Source organism: Euprymna scolopes, chromosome 35 (assembly GCF_053919585.1).
Source record: "Euprymna scolopes isolate OS-2025 chromosome 35, ASM5391958v1, whole genome shotgun sequence".
In the NCBI taxonomy this organism is placed as follows: domain Eukaryota; kingdom Metazoa; phylum Mollusca; class Cephalopoda; order Sepiida; family Sepiolidae; genus Euprymna; species Euprymna scolopes.
The window spans coordinates 67,526,022-67,552,176 of record NC_136516.1 but is presented as its reverse complement, the minus strand read 5'-3'; the positions used below and the strand labels follow the sequence as shown (position 1 = coordinate 67,552,176).

At 33.5% G+C, this 26,155-nt stretch overlaps 1 protein-coding gene across 2 annotated transcripts in view; it reads left to right on the top strand.

Moving 5' to 3' along the window:
- The window catches only part of LOC145259893 (uncharacterized), an 86,548-nt gene extending 61,416 nt beyond the window's left edge, over positions 1–25,132 (top strand). The window contains exon 3 of one of the 2 annotated variants that reach the window (XM_080117789.1): positions 23,143–25,132. In XM_080117789.1, the coding sequence (XP_079973915.1) occupies positions 23,143–24,626 (1,484 nt within the window). In that variant the 3' untranslated portion in view covers positions 24,627–25,132. The remainder of the gene's footprint in view (positions 1–23,142) is intronic. The other variant, XM_080117790.1, reaches the window with a different exon arrangement.
- Positions 25,133–26,155: the final 1,023 nt, after the last annotated feature.

Sequence of the window (26,155 nt, the reverse complement as noted above, 5' to 3'; positions counted from 1 at the left end):
TGGTATGTTACTAATTGCTACTATCATTTTTCATGAGTAAATCCACATTATCGCCCCCTTCTATCAGTAAAATAATAACTTTTAGACATTGTATGGCAGGTTAATTTATTACAAACCCACGAACAAAGTAACTCACTTTATATCATTTTTCATAATTCTTGGATATGTTACTAATTTCGAGGATTATTTTTAATGAAGTAACCCAAATAATCGCCACCTCTTGCTAAAATAATAACTTCCATAAATTGTCTGGTATGTCTACTTCATTACGAAATACCAATCAAATAACTAACATGTCATCATTTTTCATAATTTTTATATACGTTGCTAATTTCAACCGTCATTTTTTTTAGTTCAATCACATACTCCATCTCGCCTTACTAAAATAATACCTTTGAGACATTTCTAGGCTGTTTATTTCATTACAAACACATCAATAAAGTACCTCACATTTCATAATTTTTCATAATTCTTGGATATGTTATGAATTTCGACAATCAAATTTAATGAGTGCGCACATATAATCACCCAATTCTTACTAAAATCATAAATTTGCTACATTGACTGGGCTGTTTATTTCATTATAAACACACCAATCAAATAACTAAAACTTCATTTTTCATAATTCTTGGATATGTTACTAATTTCGACAATAATTTTTTATGAGTTAATCCACATTATCGCCACCTCCTATTACTAAAATAATAAATTTCAGACATTATATGGCTGTTTTTTTCCATTACAAACACACCTATCAATTTGCTCACATTTGACCATTTTTCATAATTCTTAGATATGTTACTAATTTCGAGAATTATTTTTAATAAAGTAACCAAAATAATCGCCCCCCCCTCATTAACCGACACGATCCCCTTCCTCTTAAAAAAATAACAACTTTGATATATCTTCTTGCCTGTATATTTCATTACGAACACACCAATCAAATAACTCACATTTAATCATTTTTCATAATTCTTGGATATGTTACTAATTTCGACAATCATTGTTTATGATTTAACCTGCATAATCGACCCCCTCTTACTAAAATACTAACTTTGAGACAATATCTGGACTGTTTGTTTCATTATAAACACACCAAATACCTTACAATAACTTTTCATAATTCTCGGATATGATACTAATTTCGACAATCGCTTTACATGATTAAACCCACATAATCCCCTCTCCTCTGTCTAAAATAATAACTTTGAGACATTGTCTCTGGTTATTTCATGATAAACACACCAATCAAATACCTCACATTTTATCATTTTTCATAATTCTTAGATATGTTACTAATTTTGACAATAGTTTTTCATTATTTAACCCACATAATCCCCTCTCTTCTTGCTAAGCAATAACATTGAGACATTGTCTTGCTGGTTATTTTATTATAAACACACCAATCAAATAACTCACATTTTATCATTTTTCATAATTCTTGTATATGTTACTAATTTCGAAAATCATTTTTCATGATTTTACACACATAATCGCTCCTCTCTTACTAAAATAACAACCATGCGACAATGTCTAGGGTGTCTATTTCATTACAAACACACAAATCAAATAACTAACATTTCATAATTTTTCATAATTCTTGGATATGTTACTAATTTCAAAAAACGTTTATAGTGATTTATTCGACAAAATGTACTTCCTCTTGCTAAAATCATAACTTTGAGACATTGTCTGGGGTGATTATTACATTACAAACACGCCAATCAAATAACTAAAACTTCATTTTTCTTAATTCTTGGATATGTTACTAATTTCGACAATAATGTTTCATGAGTTAACCCACATAGTCCCCTTCCTCTTACTAAAGTAATACATTTGAAACATTGTCTGGGCTGGTAATTTCATTAGAAACACACCAATCATATAATACATATTTCGTCCTTTTTCACTTTTCTTGGATATGTTACTAATTTCAACAATCATTTTTAATGATGTAACCCACATAATCGATCCCATCTTATATCATTTCCTTTTGCTAAAATAATTACTTTGTGACATTGTGTAGCTGGTTATTTCATTACAAACACACCAATCAAATACCTCACATTTTATCATATTTCATAATTCTTGGATGTTACTAATTTCCACAATCATTTTTCATGATTTAACCCAAATAATCCTTTTCCTCTTACTAAATAATAACTTAGAGATATTATCTGGCTAGTTATTTTATTACAAATACACAAATCAAATAACTCACATTTAATTATTTTTCATAATTCTTGGATATGGTACTAATTTTGACAGTAATTTTTCATGATTAAACCCACATAATTGACCCCGTCCTACTAAAGAAATAACTCAGAGACTTTTTCTGGGCTGTTTATTTCATTATAAACAAACAAATAAAATAACTTACATTTCATAACTTTGTATAATTCTTGGATATGTTACTTATTTCGACAATCATGTTTCATAATTACCCAACATTATTGCTCACCTCTTACTAAAATAATACATTTGAGACATTGTCTGAGCTGTCTATTTCATTACAAACACACTAATAAAATTACTCACATGTCATCATTTTTTATAATTCTTGGATATTTTACTAATTTTGATAATCATTTTTCTTGATTTAACACTAATTATAGCCCCGTTCTTACTAAAATAATAACTTTGATGCATCATCTTGGCTTTCTATTTCATTAAGAATACACCAAACAAATAACTCAAATTTACTCATTTTTCATAATTCTTGGATATGTTACTAATTTTTACGATCATTTTTTATCATCTAACCCACATAATTAACCCCCTCTTACTAAAATAATCACTTTCAGACTATATACAGGCTGTTTATTTCATTATAAACACATATAGCTTACATTTAATCACTTTTCATATTTCTTGAATATGTTGCTAATTTCAACAATCGTTTTTCATGATTTAACTCACATAATCCCCTTCCTCTTACTAAAATAATAACTTTGAGACATTGTCTGGCTGTTTTTTTTTTTCCTTACAAACACACCAATAAAATAACTTACAGTTCGTCATTTTTCATAATTCTTGGATATGTTACTTATTTGGACAATAATTTTTTATCATTTTACGACATAATCGCCCCATCTTCCTATATGGGGTATTCTGTTATCATAAATATCCACCTATCTTATCCGATCCCAGGTATTCTCCTAGGAAACATCCCACCTATCTCATCCAATCCCAGGCAACGTCGGGTATTTTGCTATTACGTATATCCACCTTTCTTATCCAATCACCGGCAATGCTGGTTATTCTGCTAGTACAAATATCCAGCTAGGAAGCCACGTCGAAGAGAGTTCACTGGCATAATATTACAATGAAGTTATATTAATCTAATGGTATTCGACAATGAGGCTTCATTCAAGCGAGGTCACTTGCATATAATAACAATGACTGTAGATTATTCTAATGGTATTCGACAATGAAGCTGCATCAAAGGGAGGTAGGTCACTTGCATAATGTAATGGTAGTCGACAATGAAGTTACATTCAGGGGAGGTCATTCACATATTATAACAATGATTGTATATTTATGTAATGATATTCGACAATGAATCTACATCCAAGGGAGGTCACTTGCATATTATAACAATGATTGCATATTATTCTAATGGTATTCGACATTAAAGCTTCATCTAAGGGAGGTCACTTGCATATTATAACAATTATTGTACATTAATCTAATGGTATTCGACAATGAAGCTACATCAAAGGGAGGTCACTTGCATATTGTAACAATGGTTGTATATCATTCTAATGTGATCTGACAACGAAGCTACATCCAAGTGAGGTCACTTGCATATTATAACAATGATTGTATATTAATCTAATGGAATTCGACAATGAAGCCACATCAAACGGAGGTCACTTATATATTATAACAATGATTTTATATTTTTCTAATGGTATTCGAGAATGAAGCTACACCCAAAGGAGGTCACTTACATATGACAATGATTTTATATTAATCTAATGGTATTCTACAATGAAGCTACACCCAAGGGAGGTCACTCGCATATTTTAACAATAATTGTATATTAATCTAATGAAATTCGACAATGAAGCTACACCCAAGGTAGGTCACTTCCATATTATAACAATGATTGTATACTTTTCTAATGGAATTAAACAATGAAGCTACATCCAAGAGAGGTCACTTACATATTATGACAATGATTGTACATCAATCTAATGGTATTCGACAATGAAGCTACACCCAAGGGTGGTCACTTGCATATTGTAACAATGATTGTATATTAATCTAATGGAATTCGACAGTGAAGCTACATCCAAAAATAGGTCACTCGCATATTTTGACAATGATTGTATATTATTCTAAAGGTATTCGACAATGAAGCTACATCCAAAGGTGGTCACTCGTATATTGCAACAATGATTGTATTTTATTCTTATGGATTTTGACAATGAAGCTACACCCAAAGGAGGTCACTTGCATATTATAAAAATGATCGTATATTATTGTAAAGGTATTCAACAATGAAGCTACGCCCAAAGGTGGTCACTTGCATATTATGACAATGATTGTATATTATTCTAATGGTATTCAACAATGAAGCTACATCCGAAGGTGGTCACTTACATATTATAACAATATTTGTATATTATTCTAATGTTGTTCGACAATGAAGCTACATCCAAGGGAGGTCACTTGCATATTATAACAATGAGTGTATATTATTCTAATGGTATTCGACAACGAAGCTACATCCAATGGAAGTCACTTGTATATTGAACCAATGATTGTATATTATTCTAATGATATTCGGCAATGAAGCTACACCCAAGGGAGGTCACTTGCATATTATAATGATTGTATTATTCTAATAGAATATGACAATGAAGCTACATCCAAGGGAGGTAACTTACATATCATAACAATTATTTCATATTAATCTAATGGTATTCTAAAATGAAGCTATATCCAAGGGAGGTAACTTACATATCATAACAATTATTTCATATTAATCGAATGGTATTCTAAAATGAAGCTACATCCAAGGGAGGTAACTTACATATCATAACAATTATTTCATATTAATCTAATGGTATTCTAAAATGAAGCTACATACAAGGGTGGTCACTTACATATTATGACAATGATTGAATATTAATCTAATGGTATTCCACAACGAAGCTACATCAAAGGGAGGTCACTTACATATTAGGACAATGATTGTATATTAATCTAATTGAATTCGACAATGAGGCTACACCCAAAAGAGTTCACTCGCATATTATAACAATGACTGTATGTTAATATAATGGAATTCAACAATAAAGCTACACACAAGGAAGATGACTTGCATATTGCACCAATGATTTTATATTAATCTAATAGAATTTGACAATGTAGCTACATCCAGGGGAGGTAACTTACATATCATAACAATTAATTTATATTAATGTAATGATATTCGACAATGAAGCTAAATCCAGTGGAGGTCGCTTACGTATTATGACAATGATTTTATATTAATCTAATGGTATTCCACAACCAAGCTACATCCAAGGGAGGTCACTTACATATTATGACAATGATTGTATATAATTCTAATGGTATTCGAAAATGAAGGTACATCCAAGGGAGGTCACTTGCATATTATGACAATGAATGTATATTAAGCTAATGGAATTCGACAATGAAGCTACACACAGGAAGGTCACTCGTATATTATAACAATGATTGTATATTAATCTAATGGAATTCGACAATAAAGCTACACCCAAGGGAGGTCACTTGCATATTACACCAATGATTTTATATTAATCTAATGGTATTCAACAATGAAGCTATATCCAAGGGAGGTAAGTTGAATATTATAACAATGATTTATCTTAATCAAATGATATTCGACAATGAAGCTACATCGAAGGGAAGTTACTTACATAGTATGACAATGATTTTATATTAATCTAATGGTATTCAACAACGAAGCTACATCCAAGGGAGATCACTTACATATGACAATGATTGTATATTATTCTAATGGTATTCGTCAATGAAGCTACACCCAAGGGAGGTCACTCGCATATTATGACAATGTGTGTATATTAATCTAATGGAATTTGACAATGAAGCTACACCCAAGGGTGGTCACTTGCATATTACACCAAAGATTTTATGCTAATCTAATGGAATTCGACAATGAAGCTACACCCAAGGTAGGTCACTTTCATATTACACCAATGATTTTATATTAATCTGATAGAATTCAACAATGAAGTTACACACAACGGAGATCATTTGCTTATTATAACAATGATTTTATATCAATCTAATGGTATTCGACAATGAAGCTACATCCAAGGGACGTCACTTGCATATTGTAACAATGATTATATATTAATCTAATTGCATATTATAATGATGATTGTATATTAATCTAATGGTATTCGAGAATGGAGCTATATCCAAGGGAGGTCACTTACATATTATGACAATGATTGCATATTAATCTAATGGTATTTAACAATGAAGCTACACTCAAGAGAGGTCACTTACATATTATGACAATGATTGTATATTAATCTAATGGAATTCGACAATGAAGTTACACTCAGGGGAGGTCACTTGCATATTACACAAATGATTTTATATTAATCTAATGGAATTCGACAATGTAGCTACACCCTAGGGAGGTCACTTGCATATAATAACAATGAATGTATATTAATTTAATGGAATTTGACAATGAAGCTACATCCAAGGGAGGTCACTTGCATATTATAACATATATACTGCGCAAGCACCTTCTAAATTTTTCAAGTCGGACATATACTGCACAAGCACCGTCTTAATTTTTCAAATCGGAAATATACTGCACAAGCACCTTAAAAATTGTCAAATCAGACCTATAATGCACAAGCAACTTCAAAATTTTCACATCGGACCTATACTGCACAAGCACCTTCTAAATTTTTCAAATCGGACCTATATTGCACAAGCCCCTTCAAAATTGTCAAATCGGACCTATACTGCACAAGCACCTTCAAAATTGTCAAATCGGCCCTATAATGCCAAAGCAACATCCAAATTTTTCAAATCGGACCTATACTGCACAAGCACTTTCAAAATTGTTGAATCGGAGCTATACTTCACCTATGTCATACAATCCCAGGCGATGCTTGGTATTCTTCTAGTACACATCCACTTATGTCATACAATCCCGGGCGACGCCAGTTGTTCTGCTAGTGCATATACACCTACTTTATCACATCCTGGGATATGCCGTGTATTTTGCTAGTACAGATATCCACTTATGTAATCCATCCCGGGCGACGCTGGGCATTTGGCTAGTTCATATATCAACCAATTTTTTCCAATCCCAGATGTCGCCGAGTGTTCTGCTGGGAAAAATTCCATGAATTTTATCCAATCCCAGGCCATGCCGGGTAATCAGCTAGTATATATGTCGTGCTAGTGCTATGTCATACAATTCCGGGCGACGCTGGTTATTTTGCTAGTACATATACACCAATTTTATCCAATACGCATCTTTTGTTTTTACTTGGTCTTTTGGCTAAGATCAAAGTGTAGTATCTGTTCTTAGAAATAAAGCGGTTTCATCTTTCACCCCCTCCTCCTCCCATTAACTCATATTATGCCTCCCACCTTCCTCCCTCTAAATAGAATTAGTTAATATACAAAAAATATATAATACGCATCTTTTTTTTTTATTTGGTCTTTTGGCTAAAATCAAAGTGTAGTATCTGTTCTTAGGCATAAAGCGGTTTTGTCTTTCGCCCCCCTTCCCACTAACTCATATTGTGCCTCCCACCTCCCTCCCTTTAAGTAGAATCAGGTCATAATGTAACTAATATAAAAAGAAAATGGCCGTTTTTTTTGTTTTGTTTTGTTGTGCGTCGGTCGTCTACTGCTAAATATTTTTAAGCGTAATTTTTTTATTTACTTATGATTTTTGCTTATGAAATGTTTAGTGAAAGAAATGTAATATCGATTATACAAGTAATTTTAGCTAATTCAAACGGCCTCGTCCGCCCCCCCCCCCTCCAGGTTAACAGAGGTAGAAGGTCATGTGCTAATAATACAAAAAAGAAAATGGCTGTTTATTTTTTAGCGTAAATATAATGATGTCTTGAATATTTTTAAGCTTAATTTTTTCATTATACTCTCGTATATTTACTATTTTTAACCTGTTAATCACGTTGGAAACATTTTCATAACGTGTAAGATTATATAATAATTTGTACGATACTGACAGTTAATCTTTTAATTTATCCGATACTAACAGTCTCTTAATACAAACGTCGCCATTATAGCTTGCTGACGTCAAGATCACGTGACATGACTCAGCAGTTTTTGAATGACTCAAAAAAAAAACGGGCCCCGTGTACCCTTTATGTGGTAGAGTTGTGGCCCTTTTTTCGGGGCACTTATAAATCAAATTAAAAATACGTAATGTTTAACATTAAAATGTCACTTTTTGACTCCCCCTTCCCTGCAGAAAATCGGTTAGCTGACCCACTTCTAGTTGTCCTTTTGGGCCAAAATTTTGATATTTGTCGTCCGGAGGGTGGATCATCAATATGATAGCAAGTTTATTAATTTTTGTTCTGTCTGTCGAAAGTTTTTAGTGGATACACAAACATACGCACATACATACATACATATATTTTCGCTTTTATATATATAGATAGAATAGTAGGGGTGCCTGGCATTGCCCGGATGTTTGGAGGTGTGTTCTGAGCTGGAAAAAAATATATTAGTAGGCAGGCTCGAACCTGTGCCACGAAGGCGGAAAAGAAAGTGAAAGAAAACATCTTACTGCTATGCTATGATGCGACAGGAAGTGAAAAGCGTTCAAATTTAGTGATGTCAATTGAAAAGTTGACTTGTAAAAATTAATAGTTAAGTGAATGAGTTCATGCAGGCGCAGAAATGAACGTCTGGCTGCAGGCCAGTTAAGCTTCCCACTTTCTGCCGTTTTATTTATTTGTTTTTCCATGATGTTGGGGAAAACCAGCTCCCCCCCCAAAAAGGGGAGCTCTGGCAGTGTCCAAAAGAATAGCAATTGTCTAATATGAAGGGTTTCCCCCATATTGATCAAAGCTAGTTGCCTTTCTGGATGTCCCAGCCGAGAAGGCTGGCTAATGAGTTTGTTTCGATTAGTTTTGTTTTATTTATACAAAAAAAAGACAAACAAACACGTGAAAGGATAGAATAGAGGGAATTTTTTAAAAGTCAATCAAATTAAATGTAGAGATACTGTCCATTTGTGCATCTAGGATATTATAATCTAAGATATTATAATCTAGGATATTATAATCTAGGAAGTATAAGGAAACTTCTAAATAAATGTAACTGACGCGAGAACACCCACGAAAAAAGCCTTTTGTGGACATATAAAAACATGCGTGGTCATTTTGCCTTTATAGCGGGGGGTACCTGGCGTTGCCCGAGTGTTTGGAGGTGTGTGTGGTCAGTCGGAGTGGGGGGGTGTTATTGAAAACCTAAGAATAAGCGAAGTAGAAAAAGAAAACAGAAAAATGAACGTTAAAACTGTTCTGAAAAATAAAGCGGGGGGGGGGGGTACACGGGAAGTGTGTGTGTGTGGGGGGGAGGGTATAATCAAAACATAAGAATCAGCGAAGTAAAAAAAGAAAACAGAAAAACGAACGTTAAAACTTATCTGAAAAATAAAGCGGGGGGGGGGTACCCGGGCAGTGGGGGGGGGGGTAATCAAAACATAAGAATAAGCGAAGTAAAAAAAACACAAAAAAACTAACATAAGGCAAAGGAACGATGTTAAATGTAAAAATCGGAAAAACAAAAAAGAAAACAGAAAAATGAACGTAAAACTTCTGAAAAATAAAAGCCAAAAAAAAAAAAACACATGAAAAATGGCTTAAATAAGCCTGTTTCAAAATTAAAATTAAAAAAATCGGTGGGTTGGCTGGGTGTTTTTGGGTGTGTGTGGTCAATCGGGGTTGGGGTGTGTTAATGAAAACCTAAGAATAAGCGAGGTAAAAAAAACCCCAGAAAAACGAATGTTACATGAAAAATGGCTTAAATAACCCCGCTTCAATATTAAAATTTAAGAAATCGAAAAAAAAAAAAAAGACATCTCACACCACGATTCGAACCCAAACGTTTAGATAATGACCCAACGCTCTAACCAACTGAGTTAACATGACGTACATGAAATTGTGTCAGTTCTTCAAATATTTAAACTAAATCAGGTTATGACGTCGTCTGAGGCATGCGTAGAACCGGTCTCGTCATGAGCGGATGGTTTTTGCTGACCTGCCCCCCTGTAGAAAAGTGTTGATTTCAGGGTGAAAAAATTAACATTTTTGGCCAATTTTTCGATATTTGTCGGGCGAAGGATGGGGCTTTCATACGAGATCAAATTTGTGAATTTTTGTTCTGTCTGTTGAAAGTTTTTAGCAGATACATAAACATACACACATACATACATACATTTTCGCTTTTATATATATAGATAACAGGACTTAGGACCATAAACAATAAACAGAAGAGGTAAAAAGTGTATGTAACGTCTTTCTTTTAAACTTCATTTCTCTCTTTATCATTCTATTTCTCTTGCTATTCTCCTCCCTATTTTTCTCACCAAATGCTGAATTCTTTGTCTAGTATACAGCACTGTAAACACACATTGAAGTTAATGCAACGTTTAAATAATATATCTCTATTTACGATATTGTGTACATTTGGATTGTGTATTTACCAAATGTAATCCTGTATTACCTATATATTATTACGCTTGTCGCTTCGACTGTTATCATCTTGACATCCCTTAAAAAAATGGAATATTCCAAATGGCTATTAAACGTATGAAATAAAACAAAAAAATTTGGTACCGCTGGTAAGATAAAACCTGGCAAAATTCTGATTGGATGATGAAAACTCTAGCCACATCCTGATTGGATAAAAGAAATATTGCTTACCAATGAAAGCTAAAAAAAACAAAAAACATGGCGTTTTTAACTTTCTGTTCGAATGAGTTAAATTTGTATGTACGTATTAACGTTTATGAATAAAAATTTATAGAAAAAAAAACAAATCGTTTATAGGAGTATTCTATTGTGTAAATTTTAAATGAATGTAAAATTGAAAATTATTATTTGTTTGTAAATAAAATTAAATTAAAAGAAAAAATCATTTGTATGTTACTACGCTATTTTTTAAATAGTATTTACAAGTTATTTTTTCTTTTTTTATACATTTGTATATTTTAAGATTTTATGTATAATTTTTATTATTTATTTGTTTTTGGATAAGAGTTTTGTCAATACAGGTACTTATGTAGAAAAAGGACCATGCAAGTTTTTTTTATTATTAAATTCAAGTTTTACAGTATCTTTTGTTTATTAAATTGCTAGGTGAAACTACAGATTAGTTAAAAAAAAACAACAAAAAAAAAACACCCTCTCACCATGTTCAAAATGGATTTCGAAATAACGTTATTATTTCAGCATGGTCCTTTCTCTGCAAGAGTACCATTTGTTATGTAAATAAACATCACAATTTCTCTCACTTCTTTTTTGTTTGTCTGAATAATTCTGATTAATTTCCCCTTTTCTATTGCACAGTAAAAATAATTAAATTGAAACAAAAATCTTTTTTTTATTTCAAATTATTTAATCAAATGAGAATTCCATTTTTTACTTGATTACTAAAGTAAAAAAAAAACATTGATTTTACAACTGACTTTTTTGGTGGACAGGATAAAACACATAATTAGATTCTAAAAATTAATCTATAAAAAGCTGACAAGACTGGAGACTAGGTGGTAAAATACTTACGATCCTTCTATCACATAAAAGGAACCAAATTTCCTAATCACCGTTATGTTACTATGCCAACAATATATAAACAATGATAGCGGTCAGAAGTTCTTTTTCAAAAATAAACAGAACTTAAAGAAATAAAAAAACACTTTATTTATTTTAAACATATATACAGAACTTTTTCAAAAATTTTAAACAATATAAATAGAAGTTTTTATTATTTTAGTTAAACAATAGAAACCTTTTTTAAATTTTTAATTTTAAACAATATAAATATAACTATTTCCCTGATGACTGATTATTAATCATGTGTTTATTGAAAATTGAATCATGTGATTTATTATAAACGATTTAAATTAAAATTTAATTAAACATGTGTATTCTCTTTTTTAGTTTGTATTTTGTTAGAACCTCGAGTTACTGCAGACTATTATAAGAAGAGAAATAGGTGATGCAGATACACATATAATAGTTGACTTGATGAATTTTATCCATGAGGTCTGCGAAGAAGGTCGCCACAATCATCCTATCATTGCAGAGAAAGGACCATGTTGTATTCTAGGTTGGCAGTATTTTGCGCGAACAGTTGGCAGAGGTGGCAGAAATGTTCTGTTTCTATGTCTATCCTTGTAGCCATGTCACTAGTAAGGGTGCTGGAGGTAAACGTTTTATCTGGACTGATGTTATCCGCCTGATAGTCAGGGACCCGAACCTTGGATTAACCACTAAGGAGGCTGTCCTATCAGCAGGTGCAAAGTACTGGGGCTGCTGTATTGCAGTTTGGTGAATGGATTCTGGACCATGCAGTAGCTTCTGGCGGGGCCTCTCGATGCCATATTAGTGGGTAATTGTTACAGCTTTACCTTATCATGTTCTACAAAAAAAAAAAATTCTTCATTTCTTTTTCTCTCTTAGTTTCCCCTCTCTGTCCTGCTCTGAGCAAGTCTAACGACCTAGTCCACAAATCTCAAAATTCCATCATGATAAGTTTCAAGAAAAAATATATGATTAAACCCGGATCTCCAACTTCCAAGCAGACCCCCACTACCATGTCTCCTTCTCACACATCAGGGGTCTACGTTCTAACCTTCAAGAGGTTGAAACCCAATTACAGGAGACTAACCTGACCTTTTATTTTTAAGCGAAACTGGCATTGGACAGACTATTTCCCTAGATGGGTTCGTAATTAAAGGATACTCTAACTTAACTTCCAAATCTGATCCTCAAGATCGCCATAATAAATAAATCAAACTACGATAGCCTTTAACTTGAAATACTCAATATATACAAATATCGTTAACTTACTAGTCCTAAGCGTTAAACAATAAATAAATAAACAAATAATAATAAAGAATTAAATAGAAAAAAATGATCTGACCCCCAAAATCGCCATTGGCATGGAATATGTGCCTATATTAAAGATGGCTTTTCATGTGGTAGGGACATCTCCAGAGAAGATCCTAACTTACCCTATATCTGCTTCTGGGTTGCACTAGCTCACAGTACTGCATTTATATTTACTCTCTATCGACCCCACAACAGCGCAGTTACTATCTTTAAAAGCATATCTGAGAAAATTGACCAAGTCCTATCTGCTTATCCTTCAGCTAATATTCACGCATGTGGAGACTTCAATGTGTACAATGTGGAATGATTAACTCACGCAAACAAGACTGATGATGAGGGGAGGTTAGGGGAGGTTGTCATGATTTCTAGATTGCTTATGGCCTCATTCAGATCGTTCACAAACCCACCCATGTGCCCGACAATGACGGCTAGTATGCGAGTCTACTAGACCTTTTTCTCACAACTTGCCCTGAACTATGTTCAGTTTCTGTTCTGTCTCCTCTTGGATCTTCTGACCACTCTGTTGTATCAATTAAGATAAAAATGAAATATAATAAGTCCCCAGACGTACCTCTCCATCGATACACTATGACTGACTGGGATAGCTTCCGTACATTTATATCAGATCTACCTCTGTGTTCCATGTTTAAAAAGGATGTGTTCTGTATAGTATCAGACCTGACGGAATGGTTAATTGTAGGTATAGACCATTTCATACCCTCAAAAAAGTTCCAGCAAAAACCTAACAGCCAGCCATGATTCTCCCCAGAATGTGCTGTTGCCATTGTGCACAGAAATCACTTTTTTCACTGCTTTCAACGTAATAAATGTATGGAAATTAAAGCCGTTTTCAGGACTGTCAGCAACAATTGTAAGATAATAATAAAGAATGCAAGAGAGTTGTATGCTCAGTCCATCAAATCCAAAGTAGCTGAGCAGCGGCTTGGTTCCCACCAGTTTTGGCAAATAGCAAACCGGGTCTTGAACAGAAGGGTGTGCTCTATCCCATCTATCATCAATGGACCTGAGGTAATCTCATCAGCATCAGATAAAGCCAAACTCTTTGCCAAGAACTTTGCAGCTAATTCTACCCTTTGCGACCAAGGCTGCCAACCTCCAATATTTCCTCCTGTGTCAGAAACCACGCTATGTGATATGCATATATCTGTATGTGATGTTGCCAAACTAATCAAAAACCTTGATTCCAGTAAAGCACCCGGCCCTGACGGTATTCCAATTATAGTATTCAAAAAACTTCAACCAGAACTAGCGCTCATACTTACAAAACTGTTTAAACGTTGTCTTAAGGAGAATTGCTTCCCATCACCCTTGAAAATCTCATCAGTATGCCCTGTATTTAAGAATTCAGGTGATCGTTCACCCCCGCCTCTCAGTACAGGCCAATAAGTCTCCTGTCCGTCATGAGTAAGTTGCTGGAATCTGTGATAAATAGAGAAGTAATCAACCATCTCATCAAAAATAACCTTCTTAGTGACACACAATATGGTTTCTGCTAGATGTACGGCAGATCTGCTTACAGTTATATCTAATAGGATTAGCAAATCTCTCGACGGAGGCAACCTTTCTAGGGCAATTGTTCTTGACATATCTTGACATTTGATAGGGTATGGCATGAAGGTTTACTTCACAAGATCTCTAGCTATGGTATAGCTGGAAATGTCTTCTCAATTATTAAATCATTTCTTTCTGACAGGTTCATAAGAGTAGTAGTTGATGAGCAAAAATCAGAAGCTCACAGTATTAATGCTGGAGTCCCTCAGGGGTCCATCCTGGGCCCAACTTTTTTCCTGCTCTACATTAATGATCTTCCAAATCACATCCTTACATCATTTGTAGACATTTATGCTGATGACACTACCATTTATGGTAGCACATCTAAGTCAGTAAACGACCAAGTTCTCTCCGATTCTCTCTCCTCTGATCTTGAGCGTGTGGTACAATGGGGAAAGGAGTGGCTGGTTACTTTTAATTCATCTAAAACCAAGCTTCTCTCTTTACATTAGCAACGTTTTGATTCCCATTTGGCATCAGTTGAAATGAATGGCTCTCGTCTTGAGGAGGCCTCAAGTTTTAACAAGCTTCTGGGCTTGACCTTTACTCCTGATTTTAAATGGAACAGGTACATCGAATCTGTTGTCAAGGCCGCTGGAAAAATGGTGGGATCCTTCTATCGATCCAGTAGATATTTCACTGCTGATGCAATTTTCTATCTATATAAGAGCCAGGTACGATAAGGATGGAGTACTGTTGCCACATCTGGGCAGGAGCTGCTAGAAAGGACTTGTCCTGCCTTGATAGAGTTCAAAATAGACTTCGTAGTCTCGTAGGAGATATCCTTTTCTCTTCGCTGCAACCTCTATCTCACAGAAGAGATGTTGTGAGTTTGTCTCTGCTGTATCGTTATTTTCATAGAAAATGTTTGACTGAACTTCAGTCTATGGTCCCCCCTCACCAAACTTTCACAAGAAACACTCATCTAGCTGAAACCACTGTCAATAATTCCCCCCACTCGTTATCTGTGCCTAAACCTAAATGTAGATTCTATGAACAAAGCTTCTTTCTTAGAACTGCACACCTGTGGAATTGTCTTCCATTTTTCTGTTTTCCAGCTGACTACAATATGGTTGTCTTCAAGTCTAACGTAAACAAGTTCTTGATGAGCCGTCCCACTTGTTAACAAATTTACCGAATTTCCATTACTAACGATTACTATATTGTCCAATTTCTACTGTACACTCTTTAACCCTTATCCTCGAGTGACCTCTTGGCCTTGATATATAAAAAAAATCATAGTGGATGGGAGGGACGAAAAGAAACAATGGATAGAAAGAAAGAAGTAGAAGTAGATGAATCCTATTTTTTTAAGTGAAAGTATAACAAGATGAGTCGAGAAGAGGGTCTTGGTTTTGGGGCCATCGAACATAGCTCAAACCTATGTAATATTACAGCACAGATCAGAAAACATTTTTCCCGATAATTACTTTGTGGATCCTACCAGGGACACAAATTTTATCAGATGGATGGGCAGTCTATACTTCGATTATGGAAAATATCAACAATGTGAGATTTTCTCTCACAAGGTTTTTGCCCCTGGCAGAATGGAAGAAAACCAAACAGAAATTACAACAATCTCACCTTAAAACTTCAACGTAAATTTTATTAAAGTAAAAAAGGTCCATGTTGCAAAAGATGCATCATCTTCAGCTATCTGCCACTATGGGCTGGTAACATTCCTGAAGGGAACAATAGTTCGTCTTCGATAAAGGCTGGGTGGAATTCTCGCTGACAAAGTAGTGTGCAGGTTGTTGATGTTGAGGTGACTTCCAAGATGGACAGATGTTAAATTGTAGCACAAGTGTGCAGATATAAATTCGCCCTACTTAAGGGCATTGGTAATTGCAATGATAAAGTTCTGCTCTGCGTTTAGACATTAAAACGTCTTGAAGCAACAAGTAATTTTGCTGCCTCGATTCGAGTGAGAAATTCACGTGTGTCCAACTCTACATCTTTATAGATTCTGGTCTGAAAAGGAACTTGGCACCGAGAACATTCTCGGCAGTTATGACATGCAATCTGATTGGTTAAAACAAATCCGTTGGCGGATAAACTGTCCAATAAAAAGCTTGCTTATTTCTGCAGAATTTCTTACAACATAACAAAATTATTGACCCAATTGACCCTTCGATACACACGCAAACCATAGAATTTAAAAAAAAAACAAAAGCAAACAATAAAACAAATGAGAAGTTAGAAACAGAAACTTTTGAAATGCATATGGTGGAATTTATGTGGCGAAGAAAAGAAAAGGGGGAAAATCTTTCCCCGTATAATCAAAAGCATTTGTGAACGATAATTGTATAAAAATATCTGTTTATATTGTTTAAAATTAAAAAAGTTTATGGTAAATTTTTATTTGGTGTCTACTTTAACATTTTCCTTTAAAATAACGACTTTTATAGGTTTTCGGATATGCTGAAAACTAATATCGCATTTAAATGTACTAGTTTTCCAGATATTAAACAATATAATTTCTTATGTGTTAAGTGCTGATCATAGTTGTATATGAAATTTGCATATTTTTCATGAAAACTTTAAATGCAATATTCGTTTTCAGCATACCTAGAAATCTTTGAAGTCATCATTTTAAAGGAAAATGTTAAGGCAGAAACCAAGTAAAAATTTACCGTCTAAAATTATAAAAAGTTCTTTTTATATTGTTTAAAATTAAAAATAAAAAATTATAAAAAGTTCTGTTTATATTATTTAAAATTAAAAATGTTTAAGGTTTATATAGTTAAATATTATAAAAAGTTATTGCTTAAAATTTAAAGAAGTTCTGTATATAAATAAAACATGTAAAAAGAAAAAGCTGTAAGTTCTGCTTATTTAAAACTGTTAACTTCTTAAATACCGTTATCATTGTTTATATATCGTTGGCATAATAACATAACAATGATTACGAAATTATGTTCCTTTTATGTGATAGGGGGATCGAGAGTGTTTTTCCACTTAATCTCCAGTCTAATAAATAAAAATTTATATATTAATAGGATAGAGTGTATTATTTATTTTGTGTGTCACATTTACATCCGAGTGACTGTCGTTTAATTATTATGAACTTCCATTTCTTTTAATAAATAATTTGACCAAGAATTCTTCATAAGTTTTGGTTTCGGTTTTGATTATAGCTGATGGCACTCAAGTCATTTATGTTTTTATAAATAATAATAATTTTATCAAAAATGTTTCATAAGTTTTGGTTTTGGTTTCGATTATAGCCGATAATACTTAAGTCATCAATTTTTTTATAAATAATTTTACCAAGAATCTTCATAAGTTTTGGTTTTGGTTTCGGTTTTGATTATAGCTAATGACACTCCAGTAATCTATTTTCAGTTTTGATTATAGCTGGAGGAACTCAAGTAATATATATATGCATATACATACATATATTTTTTTGATGAGTTTTGGTTTTGGTTTCAATTCAAGCTGATGCATGGACATATTTTTTATTTTTTAAAATCGCAACTTTACAATATACTGGCAGTTCAGACCGGCTTTGCTTGGGCCCTATGTACTGTTCATAACTTGCCCTATGTGTGAATACACTTTATGTAAGATTTCAAATGTTTAGACCAAAATTTGTCTGAGTAATTTCATAGAGACCGTATAGACCATAATTTTTACATTGACCCCTTAACATTTACTATTTTGGTCTCAAATCAAAATACAAAGTTTTATCCATGCCCAAGTTACCTACATCTAAAATTTCAAGTCTTTAGAGCCCAAATTGGCGGATGAATTTGGTAGAATCTGCAAAGGTCAACTCTTACAACTTTGACCTTTTGGCAACCAAGTTTCGCCCCAAAACTGATTAAAATGCTTGGTCAATCTTTTTAACTTTGACCCCAATTTTGACCCCTTAACATTTATTTTTTGGGGCTCAAATCAAATTAAAAAGTTTGATTCATATCCATGTAACCTACATTTAAAATTTCAAGTGTTGAGACCCAAAATTGGTGGAGGAGTTTGGTAGAATTTTCATAGGTCAAATCGTTGAACTTTGACCACTTGGCAGCAAACTTTCTGTCCGAAAACAGATTAAAAAGATTTTTCCAAATCTCAATACGCCTTATGTCAAATCTCGAGACTCTAGATCGAAAATTGACAGAGTTATTTCGTACACACACACACACACACACACACACACACACACACACATTGTCACTTTTATATATATACTAGCAGTTCCATCCAGCTTTGCTCAGGCCCTATGTACTGTTCATAATTTTATATGCATATGTATATATTAAAATGTGTGAATATGTACAGCAATGCCTTTCTATATAAAAGGCTTCCTTAACTACCACAGAGAAAAGTTGGTAGAGACAACAGAGGTCAATTTTTTTTTAACTTTGACCTCAATTTTGACCTCTTAATATTTATTGTTTTGGGCTCAAATCAAATTAAAATGTTTTATCCATGTCCAAGTAACCTACATCTAAAATTTCAAGTGTTTAGGCCCCAAAATTGGTGGAGGAATTTGCTAGAGCCTGCAAAAGTAAACTCTTTCAGCTCTGATTTCTGAGCAGTGAAATTTTCGCCCCAAAACTGATTAAAAAGCTTGCTGCATGTCTGAATACTCTTTATACAAAATTTCAAATGTTTAGACCCAAAATTGGCTGAACAGTTTGCTAGAGATCACAAAGGTAAAATCTTTTGAACTTTGACCCCTTGGCAGCCAACTTTTTGGCGAAAAACTGATTAAAAAGCTTCCCCTATGTCTGAATACACTTTATGTAAAATTTCAAATATTTAGACCAAAAATTGGCTAAGTAATTTTGTAGAGATTGCAGAGGTCAAATTATTTTAACTTTGACCCCAATTATGACCCCTTAACCTTTATTGTTTTGGGCTCAAATCAAATTATAAAGTAAGATCCAGGTCCAAGTAACCTATATCTAAAATTTCAAGTTTTAAACCCAAAATTGGTGGAGGAGTTTGGTAGAGTTTTCAAAGGTCAAATCATTAAACTTGTACACCTTGACAGCAAAATTTCTGGCGAAAACCCGATTAAAATATTTTCCCAAATCTCAATACACTGTATGTCTAATTTCTAGTTTGTAGATCGAAAATTGACAGAGTTAGTTGTTAGGGCAATGTACACAGACAGAAAGACACACACACACCCACACACAGACATTTTCACTTTTATAGATATACTAGCATTTCAGCCCGGCGTTGCCTGGGTGTTTTAAGGTGTATGTTGAGCAAAAAAAAATTAAAAAGTGGTAGTAAGAAGGCAGGCTCGAGCCCCTACCGCTAAGGAGGAAAAGAATGGGGAAAAAACCTGACGTCTTTGCTGTTACGACCACCACCAAACAGGAAGTGACATAGGTTTTAATTAAGGCTAGACAATCGAAAGGAGAGGATGATTTTCGAAAATATTGGCGATAAAAGCGACCTCCCTGTAGAAAAGTGCCCAGTTGAAGATGAAGATATCCATGTTTTTAGCAAATTTTTCAATATTTGTCGTCTGAAGGGTCGCGCTTCAAAATGGGTTCGAGCCTGCCTTCCTACTACCACTTTTTTTTTTTTTGCTCAACATACACATCCAAACACCTGGGCAACGCCAGGCTGAAATGCTAAATAGATAAAAGTCAATAGAACATTAACTCTATAATAATATATACGATATTTGTAAGAATCAAAATATCATATTTGAAAGTGTACTTTATGATCGGGCTTTGCCGGACGTCCCTGCTAGCTTAAATAAATACTTTTGCAGTTTTAAGAAAAGAGCTACAATAATATCAGAGTGTCTCCATTTATGCTGAACATCTACAGAATGCCAACATCAATATATGAATGAGTGCTCTGTGGAATTTCTACAGGTCTCACTAGTTACTATTATTGTTCCCAAGTATCACTGAGATGTCTATCTAGTATGCAACACTATAACAAAACACGTTGAAATTCTTTCCCCTGAAGTTTGAACACATCTGTTTTATTTAGAGTAATTAACACTAATTAATTTATATCACTTTACCAAATGTAATACTGTATTATTGCTATTATGCTTCCAAGTGTTGGGTAATGAAACTGGGCAGTATTGGGTTTGATATTGAATGATAGATGATGGCTTGATGATCAATGCTTTTAAAAAGATGAGTGGTCTCAGCAATGACAACAAGTGCAGGTTCTGCCACACAGAAGTAGAGAGTGTGAGCCACCTGACATCCAGGTTCTGCTGAGTGACAGCTACTATACAATGCAACACAAGGGAGCGTCTAAATATCTCCACTGGATCATCTGTAAATGTTGAATATCGAATGCAGTAGCAAATCCTGGGAACATGCATACCAGAAAAAGCACCCACACTTTGACTATAAAATTCCTACAGCTACATACCTAGAAAACGAAGCTATTAAACCTGAGATAATGTATTAGGACAATAATGAGAAAAAAGCAACCTTAGAAGAAGTTAGTAGTGTTGGGACGGTTAATCGGAATCAGAAAAATCAGAAGATTTGGATGTGTCGAAATTGGTATCGGAATCGGAAAAATTGATGCCTATTTTCCGATGCCAAAAATATTCTTTTAATTGTCTTTTTTATTTGATTTTGTTTAAACCAAAATCTTCCATTGCTGGTAATAATAATAAAATAATCAATATTTATTGATTTTAAATTACCAGTAAAGCAAAAATTCATAGATCATCCTCCACAATTGTAATTTGACGTTTAGGAAAATATCTGCATATTTAACATGTGTTTTTACGAAAATCAGGGAAAATAACAATTTTATAGTTAAATGATTAGAGATTTTTAAAGAACCGGAATCGGTAATTGTATCAGCATTGGGAAAAATATTAGAATTGTCCCATCACTAGAAGTTAGTGTCCCAAATGATGTTGGGTTAAACAGAAACAAGAGGGAAAAGATAATGAAATCTTATGACATAAAAAAGAAACTGGAATCTTAGAAAGATCATTCCAGTAATTATAGGAACAACTGAACTCACGAAAAAGAATTGCTAAAACTACCTGGTAAATATACTCAGTAAACCAAGTGCAAGAGTGATACAAACAATTGTACTTAAAGGGACGGTTAGAATCTCGGTTGGAATGTATAAGATAGTGGGTGAATGTCTGGCATTCAGTAGGATACTCTATCCTCAGCTTTAACAAAATAAGAAAAATAATGATTTAAAAAAAAAAGAAATATTTAAGAGAATCTGATCACTATTTTTATTTTTTTCATTTATCCTGCTGAAATAGAGTTTGTACTGAATTTTCTGTCCAAATTTGCTTACTTACATCAGTTATCCTCTGACCGATGAGTCACAACATCTGTTACTAGTAATCTGTATTTATGTTGTTCTTGGAGATTGCCACTTTTTGAAAATTGATCTTATTACTATCAATAATATACTCTTTTATTAGTATATGTAATGAATGAATATACACTACACTATCTTCGAGAGGAGTAAATAATGCTTGGGTGGATAAATGAACATATATTAGACTATGAGTTAATTCCTGGGAGAATGGTTTGATGACAACAGAACATCAATAGAATACCCCTCAAAGTAAATTGTGTACATGTTTTGAATTGTTTCCTTTTTTTTTAACTGTTGTTCATCTTGATTAAATATTATTGTTACTGAAGCATAGGGGTTACTGTGATAGGGGCCAGATTTGGGTAGGGGTAACTTGGGTAGGAACTTGGCAATAAGGTGTTTGTTTGCATTACATTTAAATTGCTGTATGTTAGTATAATTGAGAAAAGAAATTTGAAAAGAAAGCAGTCCAAAGAAAGGTGCTATTAAAGTTCAAAATAAAGATTTTGGGGACGTCTGCAGAGAAGTGGTGTGATTTTTTTTTATTGAAGGCATTTACATTGATGCAATACAAGAGCAGTAAGTTGATCAGAGCACATTCCATGGAACTATTTTTACAACTAGCACAGTATTTGCATGCGATAGAAGCTGAAACTTGACAGATAATGTGGAACCAATCCAAACATGGCAGCAGTACTTTATGCCAATCCAAACGTGGCAGCAGTACTTTATGCCAATCCAAACGTGGCAGCAGTACTTTATGCCAATCCAAACGTGGCAGCAGTACTTTATGCCAATCCAAACGTGGCAGCAGTACTTTATGCCAATCCAAACGTGGCAGCAGTACTTTATGCATAAGCAAATGGCTTACTAGATATATAAGTGTGTGAGAAATTTTCTTGTCCAGTAAAGGAAACCTACCTTTTTTTGTGGCAGACTTGGCAGCATCTTCCATGTAATTTTTCCATTTCATCTTGCCTAGAAATGTAATCTTTGTTGTTGCCATTTTCACAACATTTCAACCATTGTTTTTTTCTGGCTTTTCGTCATTGAAAGATTGTCAAATATTAAAATTCTTTCTTTTTTTCTCTCCTTAAAATGCTTATCTCTTTTTTGAATTCTCATTTTTCAGGTGAAATACATTCAGTGAATCTCGATTGTGCATTCAATTTGGAAACTGGAGAGGATGAATATTATGATGTTGCGATACTTTACTGTGAAACGGATTATAAGAAAGCAGAATCTATTGTTATGGAAATAAATAAAATTAAATTAAAAGATGGTAATTTTGTAAAAGCTGAATTGTTTCAATTTATTTTCTTAGAACACCCTGAGAAATTTGCCCGTCTGGAGAAAATTTTTAAAAGATGTTCTTACATATTTATCTTATGTACGGAAGCTTTTGAAACTGGTGACAATGAAACCAATTATATGGCTAATGAATGTGTAATGAATTCGATTTTGAATAAAGACAAGAAACAACCTTGGCAAGTGATTCCCATCATTTATGCAGAAGATAAATGTAAATTGCCTTTTGGCTTAAATTCACTGCAGCCCATTAAGTGGGGACATAAATATGCTCTCGCACAAATAACCAAGTACATAGAAATGGGTACATGTAGAAAATTTGTTCGTTCCCAGAGTGTACCAGCAGCCATGGCAAAATCCTACAATTCTCTAAAATCTGATTTTTCTTCTGCATGTTCTGGTTATGAGTCCCAGGATGATCAGGAAGAGAATGAAAAGAGTTTGTGTGAGCAATCTAGCTATCATTCTTCGCAAAAACAGAGATTGTCAACATTTAACTCCAAAGATGATATGGTTACATCATCTTTCAAGTGTACCAGATCTTTACAAGAAAGTCACCAAAGAGCTGAATTCCAAGAAAGTATGTCCATGTCAGCTTTACAATCAACCAAGGTTTCTTCGCACGAAAATCAGGCTACACCTAAATTACAAAACAACATGGAGACATTATCTTTGCAATGTTCAAAGCTGTCTTTGCAAGAACCCCAAGAAAATATGGCCACATTATCTTTGCAATCTATAAAACTTCATTTACAAGAAAGCCAGACTGTACCTGAATCAAAAGAAAATATGGCCACACCATCTTTGCAATCTACAAAGCTTTCTTTGCAAGAAAGCCAGCCTGTAGTTGATTCCCAAGACAGTATGGCCACACCATCTTTACAATCTACCATACCTTCTTTGCAAGAAAGCGAGCTTGTAGTTGATTCCCAAAACAGTATGGCCACACCATCTTTACAATCTACCATACCTTCTTTGCAAGAAAGCCAGCCTGTAGTTGGTTCCCAAAACAGTATGACCATACCATCTTTTCAATCTACTAAGCCTTCTTTGCAAGAAAACCAGCCTGTAGTTGATTCTCAAGACAGTATGGCCACACCATCTTTGCAATCTACCATACCTTCTTTGCAACAAAACCAGTCTATAACTGATTCCCAAGACAGTATGGCTCCATCATACTTTCAGTCTACCAACTCTTCCATGGAGCTATCTAGATCAGAAGAAAGTATGACCGGATTAGTGAAGCCACAAATTGACACCTGTTCAAAAGAAAATAACAAAGACAAAGAAAAATGTGTTGTATCATGAATTTATCTTATTCCACCTTTAATGAATGCTGATTTTTTAGAATATTGTATTTCTCACAATGATGTACTTAAAAAACTAACTACACACAAGACCAATAACAATATGACACTGTACCACAGCTAATTGGTCAATGAACATATCAACACATGCAACAGCAACAGGACTGTTAAACTAACTACAAAGTATTAACATCTGCATCAAAAAATCAGTCCTAATATCCAAACTAAGACCCATCATGTCATAACCAATGAACATGAATTTGCCTCAACTTTTCTAATATAATACACACAATCATGGAGTTAACTTCAACATACAATTTCTCCAACTATCTCCAATCATTATGTAGATGAAATTAATCATGAATAATTATGTATATGTTTTTTACCCTCCTTGTGGAATTGTCAAGATAACTATTCTGCTAGAAACAAATCATCTGTTGACTCAAATCTGAACATGCTAACAAATATGGCCAACTCAACAGCTATGTGGAAAAAAAAAGAAATAAACCTTGTTATGTCTCTTTCCACGGACACAGTACGCTAGCAAGCTGTCACACAGTTTCGACAAATCATACGAGCAGGAAATTACATTTTTTGTTTTAATTCAAAGTTTCATATATATATATATATATATTTGGTAAAATATGTTTTTTCATTTATATTTCACTCTTTGTGTATACCAATCCTTTTTGCTTAGAAGCTCAATGTATGTTAAATATAACAGAGCATATACAAAGGAATAAGAGTAAAGTTATATTCCACAATCCAAATTTTTATTTTTCATGCAAAATAGCTCCTTCAGTATGTTAAAATTTTGATAGATTTTTGGAGATCCATTTCATTATGCAGAAAAAATTGGTTATTACTATGTCAATACCGACTCTTTTTGTGCATATACACCTTAGAAAAATGAGATATTCTTTGCTTAGAAAGAAAAAATGCATGACAAGATAATGCCACAAGAAGAAAAAAAGAAAATTTGTAGAAAACTCAACATTGTGTGTTTGTTCTGGCAGCCATCCTGATTCATATTGTAAAGCTAGACAGTTTTTATTTAACGTTTGAATTAAAGTGTTTTGAAAATGTTTTAATTCTACAAGGAAATTATTTACGATTATTATTTTTACTATTACTTTATTTCAAGCACCTGATAGAAATTCATAAGATATTATTAAACTAATATCTTATAATAATATATTCGCTCGGTACATATTAAACAATTATAAAGTATAAATTGCATCATCATGTTACCGAAATCACAAATAGTATAAATTAGAAACATGGGGAAATAGTTTATAAGTTTCCATAAATTTGGCAAGTATTTAATTAAATATATATATCTCCTATATAATATTTTGATTGTAGAAATTCCCCTCTGGACCAAAGTACCGTAGGTTTGCAACAACCGATGCTACACACAAATTTATTATGTCTAGACTATTAGCCACTATATTATGTAACTTTAGAACGACATTTTAGACATATTTATTTGTTATAATAAAATCCTACATTTCATTCTCACCATAACCA